The 9,027-nt window shown below is 32.8% G+C and overlaps 1 protein-coding gene across 1 annotated transcript; it reads right to left on the bottom strand.

The window, feature by feature from the left end:
- Positions 1–1,142: 1,142 nt before the first annotated feature.
- U11/U12-31K (RNA recognition motif and CCHC-type zinc finger domains containing protein) lies at positions 1,143–2,258 on the bottom strand. The gene has a single exon (XM_047308885.2). It carries the CDS (start codon positions 2,170–2,172, stop codon positions 1,372–1,374), a length of 801 nt encoding a protein of 266 aa, XP_047164841.2. The 5' UTR covers positions 2,173–2,258; the 3' UTR covers positions 1,143–1,371.
- Positions 2,259–9,027: the final 6,769 nt, after the last annotated feature.

Below are 9,027 nucleotides of genomic sequence, written 5' to 3'. Positions count from 1 at the left end.
ATTTTAAGATCACTCAAAGTAATTTTCATTCATAACAATTTACACACCTTGTTCCACAGTTCAAGATTTAGCCTTCGCACCATATCTTGTAAAACATTTTATTTCTTCTTCAAGTCATCAAGTGTCTACCTAAACATGCAATATTCGAAGGTGGAATTTTGGATTCCAAGATAATTTTCTCATATAACGATTCCACGATTTCACATACAACAATGGAGTGACAATAACAAAAATGATGAATATGGAAAAAGAGTGACAAAACAACTTGGGAGCACTTCAGATATCATAGAAAGAAGAAATTGGTGCACTTAAAGCAAAAAAAGAAAAAATGGCTTATAACTAAGGTGACAAGGAATAAGATACTTTGATACCAACTGGAGAAAAGAAAGGAATACTTAAATATTTGAAAAGCAAATGTATGATTAAATTGAGTTGACGAAAAATACGTACAAGAGGGTGTATATAAAACTCTATCACTGTAAAATCTCGGTAATGGATAAGAAAACCAACTACTGATAATCCAACATTTTGCAACTGTTATGCATACACATACACATGTAATGTCAACCGGTGATTTTGTTATCAATGGCTTTAGCTTTTAAAGTAGGCATCTCACTTTAGAAGAGCCAAATCCTATTGATATCTTTATTAAAAATATATTTTCATAAATTATCAGTTTATGTAGAATAATTTGGCACGCTCAGACAAGCATATTGCTATAGAAATACATTGAAGAAACAAACATAAATGAAGCATGCTCAATTTTATGTTCCAAATTTCACTAGAAACCAGAATAGAGGTATTGAATCTCCTAACAGAAAAACCATCTCAATCTAATATACTTAAAAGAGAAGGTTGTCAATCAATAACAGAAGGGAACCTCATTTTTGTTTCAAACTATTAGTGGTTATCAAATTCCAAACTTGGAACAAATTACACACCTTCCATTTTCATCAACATAAAAACAACAGGCAACAGCATATTCAAGGATGAAACTTAGACGTAATTCTCAGGCACTTTTGGCATTGTTTCCCAATCTAAATTATAATTTCACCAAGAAAATCTGTGTAAGAAAGATTTAAATTAAAAAGTCAAAGTACATTATTGAAGGAAATCTTCAATTGAGATAGGAGAACAGTATCAACACCATAAATAAACACCATTCAATTCTCATCAACATCAAACAAATAGGTAACACCATGTAGTTTATTTGGCGTTTCCAGTGTTGTTTTCTAATCAAAATTAGAGTTCCATATCAACAATCTACAGAATAAAAGTTCACATTAACCTTCAAAATGATACTTCAAGTGTGATTGGATTAGAGCACCAAAGGCATAAAAAAAATTGCTTCTAAGTTTCCATTGCACCAACTCAACCATCAAAGTCATCATCATCACTCTCATCACTGAAGTACCCGGCTTTCTTCTTCTTCTTACTCTTCGCAGCCACAACATCGTCGTCACGCTTTCCCGTCAATAGCCTCTCATCGGCGCCGTCATCCACGACGGACGCCCAATTATCATCTTCGAACCGGGCACCGGCTCCGCCACCGTCAGAATCCTCCCCGCCGTCGTTGTTGTCATCATCGCGGTGGTGGGGCACACGACGGGGGCGTTTGGGCTCGGGGCGCTGGCGGGGGCCTAAATGATTCCGCGGGCAATCGTAGGAGAGGTGCCCGTCGGCGCCGCACTCGAAGCAGCGGGCAGTGTCGCGGTAGACGCGCTTGCGGATGAACTCGGGCGCGCGGCCGTTGTCGGCGGCGATAGAGGCGGTGAGGGTGCGATCTTTGAGGACCATCCGGTGCGTCTGCGCGGCGGCGTTGCGCGCGTCGTCGGGGGAAACGAACTGGATGAATGCGACGCCGCGGCTTAGGCGCGTGTGGCGGTCCTTGAGGACCGTGACGCGCGCGATTCGGCCAAATTTGGAGAAGAGCGTGTGGAGATCGGAATTGGTTAGGGAGTAATCGAGGTTTGAAACGTACAACGTTGATTTGGACGGTGCCAACGACGAGGATCCTTTGTTATTGGTTTTGGGATTTGAATTGGGATTTGGATTTGAATTGGGATTGTGTTGAGTAGGGTTAGGGTTTACGCTGCTATAGCGGTAGTAGAAAACGTCGTCGTCTTCGTCGCTTTCGCTCTTTTTCTTCTTCTTCCCTTTGTTTTTGGACATGATTCGATGAATGCTTCTTTCTGTTTCCTTTCGAACTTGTTTCTTCTTCTGCTGCTCTAACTCACTTCTTTCTCACTTTGCTTAGTTGTTGAATTATTAATATTTTATTGCAGGGAGGATAAGGGTTTTTTTTTTCTGTAAATCAAATATCATAATAAATACTTTTAATTTTTTTTATAATTATAAACGTATTATAGTGTAATTTAATTTAAAATTTGAGATAAAATGAAGTGAATTAAAACCAGTTGTGAAAGAACTTATAAATGTGTGAACAAAAATCTAGCACTTAAAATTATAAAATGGTAATTGTGTTTCAAATTAAAAGGAAAATGGTAATTTAATTTTAAAACAGAGAAATAATATTTCAAAATTATTGACATTTTTATTTAGTAGTTACGAGAAGAGTTCTAGTAAAAAGACATATTTAAATGAGAGAATTTTAGTAGATGTACAAATTTACAAGAACTATTTAAGAAAATAAAATAATGCTAGTTATATTCGAACAATATATTTAATTTTATAAGGTGTAAGATTCCATTTATTAGACTTATGTTAGATTAGAAGTAATTATATTTTAACAATTATGTATATACAAGATTATAGAAAATGGACAATTTTATTTTTTTGATAGATAAATAAAAGAAACTAAAGGAAAATTCAATTTATTGGTAAATGAGTTGGTTACGTCACATTACATTTTTTTATATTATTATAAGTGAGAAATATCATTATTAAAAAACAACATGGAGATAATTAAAGGGTTTTTCAAGTTAATTTAGAAATCGCTAAGCTTTCTTATCATAAGTTCATGTATATTTAATTTGATTAAAAACAGAACCTAAGACATAATTCACATTTTAAAAGATTGATACAAAAACTTTAAATTTTAAAAGAAATTAATATTTGGGGTTTGTTAACTTGTGTACGCCTATTTTTCAGTTGATACATTTTAGAAATGTGTACTGGGTTTTAATAGACAAAAATACCCTATCATGGATTCTAAGTTTTAAGGTTAAGAGTATTTTAATAATTTTCATTCTCAAAACTAAAAAGTAAAAACCTTTGCTCACCTCTTCATTTCTCTCAACCATTTTTCTTTCATCTCTCTCATTCCAACATTTTCTTTGTCATTCCTACGCTAGTCCTAATTGAAAAAATCAGAAACACTCGCCTAACCCTAATCTACCTTCCTCACTTATCCAATTTGTTTCTCTCTCATCTCCATACTTTCCCTCACCCACACACAATAACCTGTGACACCACAATTTGTTGTTCTTCTCTGTTTGTTCATTTGTTTTCTAGTTTAATAACAAAATAATTGATGATGTTGATGTTGATTTTTTATTAGAGAGTTGTGTTCTATATTTTCCCTTCTAATTATTATTAAATTTGTAAAAAACTAAAATCTACAATAATTTCAAAACTACAACCTTATAAGTAAGAATATATTATTGTTTGATGCTAGAAGTTTTTTTCTTCTTCCTTTTTTATAATCAACTTATAAGTTTTTCACATTTCCTTTTTTTAAGGTTGGAGTTGCTTTGAACATTAGAAATCAAGCTGGAGAAGAGGCGAGAATGCGTCAAAAGTATCATAATCCTCTAATGAAAACGAGTTTTCCAAATTATTGAAATTATTGTAGACTTTAGTTTTTTACAAATTTAATAATAATCAGAAGGGAAAATATATAACAGAGCTCTCTAATCAAAAATCAATATCATCAATTATTTTGTTATTAAACTGGAAAACAAATGAACGAACATAGAAGAGCAACAAATTGTGGTGTCGCAGGTTGTTGTGTGTGGGTGAGGGAAAATATGGAGATGAGAGAGAAACAAATTGGATAAGTAACGAAGGTAGATTAGGGTTAGGCGAGTGTTTCTGATTTTTTCAATTAAGTGAAATAAATACATAGTTTAATTATATGATATTGATTTATTTTTAATATTTGGGACTGTTTCAAGATATTTTAGGCCTTATTCTTTTGAGTGGATTTGAGGGGATTTGAGAGGATTTGAAGATAAATTTTTTTGCCGTTTATTTGAGTGAATTTGGAGGTAAATGAGAGTGAATTTGAAAATAAATTTTTTTAATTTGTCACGTCAATACAATTCTATACTAATTCTCACAAATTTTATTTCCAAATTCACTCTCATTTACCTCCAAATTCACTCAAATAAACGACAAAAAAATTTATCTTCAAATCCCCTCAAATCCACTCAAAAGAACAAGGCCTTAAGGTGATGGTAATCGTTGAGTGTAAGGACATTGAGATGAAGTAAAGGAAGAGGGTAAAAATATTAGGCTTACGCTTTGGAATGTTTCTAGGTATGCAGGTTCGCTGGGTGAACCGTTTTGTGTTGTTGAGAGACGTGTGAGTTATTCATACCTTAAACCAACATGTATAACATGGTGAATTATTCATATGTAGATTTCACCATAAGCCAAATCTACATATGATGACTTTCTCCACCTCTATATGAGTGTAATACCTAGTCAAGATAAGATAGTTTTACCTTGAGTCATTTCATCAATACATTTCACAAATCATTCATATAATTAGCATTTCCACCATAAAGATTATGAACCCTTACTCAAATCCACACGATTCATATTAACCCAAAGTAAATGTACAACTACTTAAAAGCACATTCAACATTCACACCTTGTTCATACATCATATTCTCACACAATCTTAAATTAACCCACTATCATACATATGTTTCCTATTTCCATCCAAACTCATCACATATCATTTAATTCAACTAAAACATTAATAATACATCATTTATTTCTATTGCATTATTATAATATTCACTTACAATATTTACATTAAGTACATCAAAATGCTGAGTAATATTACTTTAACCCCAAAAATCTAATAAAAAATCTCAATGATCAAAGTGAAGAATCATGTATTTAGAAAAAACTAAAAAAAACTTAGCTTGATCCAACAGTTAACGAGAAAAAAATAATTTTTTTACCGAGAATTCCTAAAACCAAAAATAGGGTGGCACCCAATGCCCTACAATTGGTGCCCAATGCCAAATGCCCATGTGCTCATTGTAAAGAACAAAGGTCCCAATGTAGTGCCCAACGCCCTAGACTCTTGGAACAATTAACTTAGAATTGTCTAGTGATCCAGAAGTGGCACTCGACGCCTTGGACCTCTAAAACTCCCTAACTTGTGTTTTTCATATGGCACCTGACAATATTGTTGTACTGCCCAAAGTTGTATCAAAGTTTTAACTCCCAAATTGACTTGATTAGTTGTCCAACTTGACTATTTGTGTAATTTTAGTTCCTTCTTAGTTTAAAACACCTTATTTTAGTTCTAAAATAACCATCGAGTAAATTAATTCGACCCCACATACAACATATTAAATAACCCAAAAATAATGGAACATGAAATAAAAGCACCACTCAATCTTATCATTTTACTCAAACAATTTACCAATACAATTCAATATTAGACAAATCAACTCATATCATAGAATTTAGAACTCCACATTGCTCATCACATATTAGTTTCAAATCAAACAAAATCAAAATCAAACAAAATCAAAATCAAACAATCACATCATCTCAACTGAAACCAATACACAAGTTAAAACATAGATACAACAAGTATAAAATTACTACCAACTTCCCTTACCTAAATAAATGCTCCTATAATCAAAAGGTGTTCTCCACAAACTTTACCTCCCACAAGTTACTCTATTTGCACAGAAAAAACTCTTATCAACAATAAAAACACATCCTAAAAATTCTAACAGAATAAACATTCATCACGAGCCTTTAAATATCACATGCAAGCCCAAAACACACCAAACGCAACAAATTTCTTAAAAAACAAAAAAAAAAAGAACAAAAGATGATCTGACTTTGTTCAATATTACGATTAGATAGGATTGCAAACATCAAGCCCAAGAATCATACAGTGTTCATAAATCTACAAATAGATAAACATGACGTCAAATATCTAAAGAAAATGCTGAAAAAAGTTTAAAAAAGAGTTTTAAAGAAATGGTGATTATTATAAAATAAAACTCGATTAATTTTATTTATAATTAAAAAATTTATAAATAAAATAATTGAGTATCATCATTAAAACCACTATTATTCTTTAACTATTTTTAATCCTTAGAGACAAAACTTTTAATAAGTTTTATAAAGTAAATTTAAAAAAAATATTTTAAATTTAAATTATAAGTTGAAAATTATCCAAGTGTAACCTTAATTGAAAATTAATTAGATATTAAATAAAAGTATTACTTAAGAATGATATTTTTAAACTTTAAATGTAACATATCATTTTAGTAGTATAAAACTACTAAAATAAGACGTACATAAATGAGAACTTACAAGTAACTTGAGGCTACTAGGACAAGAGATCTTATCCTTAACGGACCAAAGACTATCTATCATGTTGGTTTTCTCTCTCAACCAAACGTTGAATCCCCTGAAAGATGTCCTCCCTAAGCTCACACCGATTAAGGTGATCGTTGTAAAAGAAAAATGCAACACACAACATACAACACAGAAGCAAGGGTAAGCTAGATACCAAAGAAATCATATCATATTTATAACATAACATACATAAATCATTTATATCACATACATCATTCCAAACATCTTAACCTGTAAAGATGTTAGACTTGACTATCCGAATTAGTATGAATATTGAGCTATGGCAGTTCATGCACTTGTTGTGGTGAAACAGCTGGCCTACCCCAAGCTACCACACAAGGTTAGTCCGTTATCACTCGCCTTAGGCCAAGGTAAAGCTCCTAGACTAGGACCTCCTACTATTCTCACGACATGCCTCACCCTTCTCTACTTGAGAATGAGTAATCATTAGAATGTTAAGATGAACTCCAAGACTGAGCTTCCCATATTCATACTTACAATACTTAAAACCACCACTAAGAAGTTCCTCCTTGGAACTCTCTTCCATACCTTTGAAACCATTGATATTAATTCAGATTCACATAGTACACAAATACTTGAGACTATTGATCATGCATTAAAGAAATAGAAACACAATTACAAGTCATCAGAAATCACCCAATAACACAATTTATTCATGACATAAAGATACTCATATTTAGGTAAGGAAAACAGCTCTGAAACCCTCATCAATAACTCCAAAAGGATCTAAAACCCCCCAATACGATACAAAAAACGTCCAAAACGGACATCCATAACCCTGAAAACTCCCCAAAAATGTTGTAGAATTGCCAAGTGGTGCCCAGCGCCTCCACAGGGGCGCCAAGCCCCATGACAGTAGCAAAACCACTTCGAATTGGACCTTAGAGATCCTACCTTCAACTTCTAAAGACCCCTAGGACCCTCCAGAACTTGAGAAAACATAGAGAACCCTGTTGTCACTCAATTTGACACTTGAAAACTCACTTTTCACTCCTACAGGCTATCCAATTTCATTTATATCCTTTAAAACCCTCAAACTAGTTTGTAACCTACATAAACAAGTCCAATTGCACTTGCTAGGATTCTCCAAAAGCACAGAATACTCCCAACAGTCCTATTTCTCATTTTCACCCCTTAGAACCCCTAAAATGGGCTAAAAACTCAACCTATGAAGCTATTTTCCATTTCAGAACAGATTTTATTGGTTTAGTCATCTAGACAAGTCCTAATAGGTGTGATAACATACCTCTAACCTTCCAAAACAATGCAGACCTCTAACCTCATCACCATTTCACTACTCAACACCCTCTTTTTGACTAAAAACCATGCACATACACTCTCATAAGACCTCTACTCCAATATAGATTAGATTTTACTATTTTAGGAGTTCCAACAAGTCTAAAATAACTCAAAAATAGTCTCCAAACTGCTACTGCTGTTAAACCATCATTCCCTCTAAAATTCACCTCTTAAAACCCCCCAATTTCACTCTAAAATGGTATAGAATGCACTCAAGTGTTACTTCTCAATTTCAACTTCATACTATAACTATTTTAGGATTTAAACCAAATATAATATACCCTGAAGACCTTTACCAAACTACAAAATTCCCTTTAAACTCACTAATCCAAAATTTGACATGCTAACACCCATCACTTTAAATTTTCAATTTATACATCAAATCCTCAATTCTTCCAACTATCAATAATAACACAGATTTATATCAACAACATCTCCATCTCATCATACTATAAGTTATACAACAATCATACATTCACAATTTTCAAAAACACATCATAAAGGGTAATTACTCATATTTTTTCAAATTTCACACCATTAACAATCATATAATCACATGCACACCAAATGACAGATTACAAACATCTTACTACAATTATTAAAGCAAACTAGCTTCCCTTACCTTAGGGAAAACTAGGACAATCCAAAAATTACTCGAGTGACGCTCCCACCATGAAGAATTTTAGGTAAACGTCCACAATTGATGGAATGATAGTTGAGATTAAATCTTAGGACCCATAATTAACCAAGAATCAAAGAAGAAACACACTTTATACATGCAGGATAAATTTGATACGTATAATCAAAGACTAAGATAGACCGAGAAAAAGGGGTAGAAACTTACTTGCTCTATTGCAGAAATTTATTGGTGGATAATGAAGACAACTCAGCGGTGATCACATAGGAACTTCCTTGAGAGGGGAAGAAAGTGTAGAGAGAAGGTAGAGAACTCTAGAAAAGTGGTTTTTAGAGAGATGATACATTTTAAAATAATGAAACTTCTCTATAATAAAACTATTTATAATAAAATCATTTAATATTAAAATAATCGAGTCTCACTATTTTTAGACTACTCTCACTTCTAAAAATACCATTTTCTGGAGTTTCACAGTAAAAATATTAAAT

This window comes from Vigna umbellata, chromosome 3 (genome assembly GCF_029865625.1).
Source record: "Vigna umbellata cultivar VRB3 chromosome 3, Vumbellata_1.0, whole genome shotgun sequence".
Lineage (NCBI taxonomy): Eukaryota > Viridiplantae > Streptophyta > Magnoliopsida > Fabales > Fabaceae > Vigna > Vigna umbellata.
Note: the sequence above shows the minus strand (reverse complement) of the source record. Positions and strands in the feature narration are given on the sequence as shown.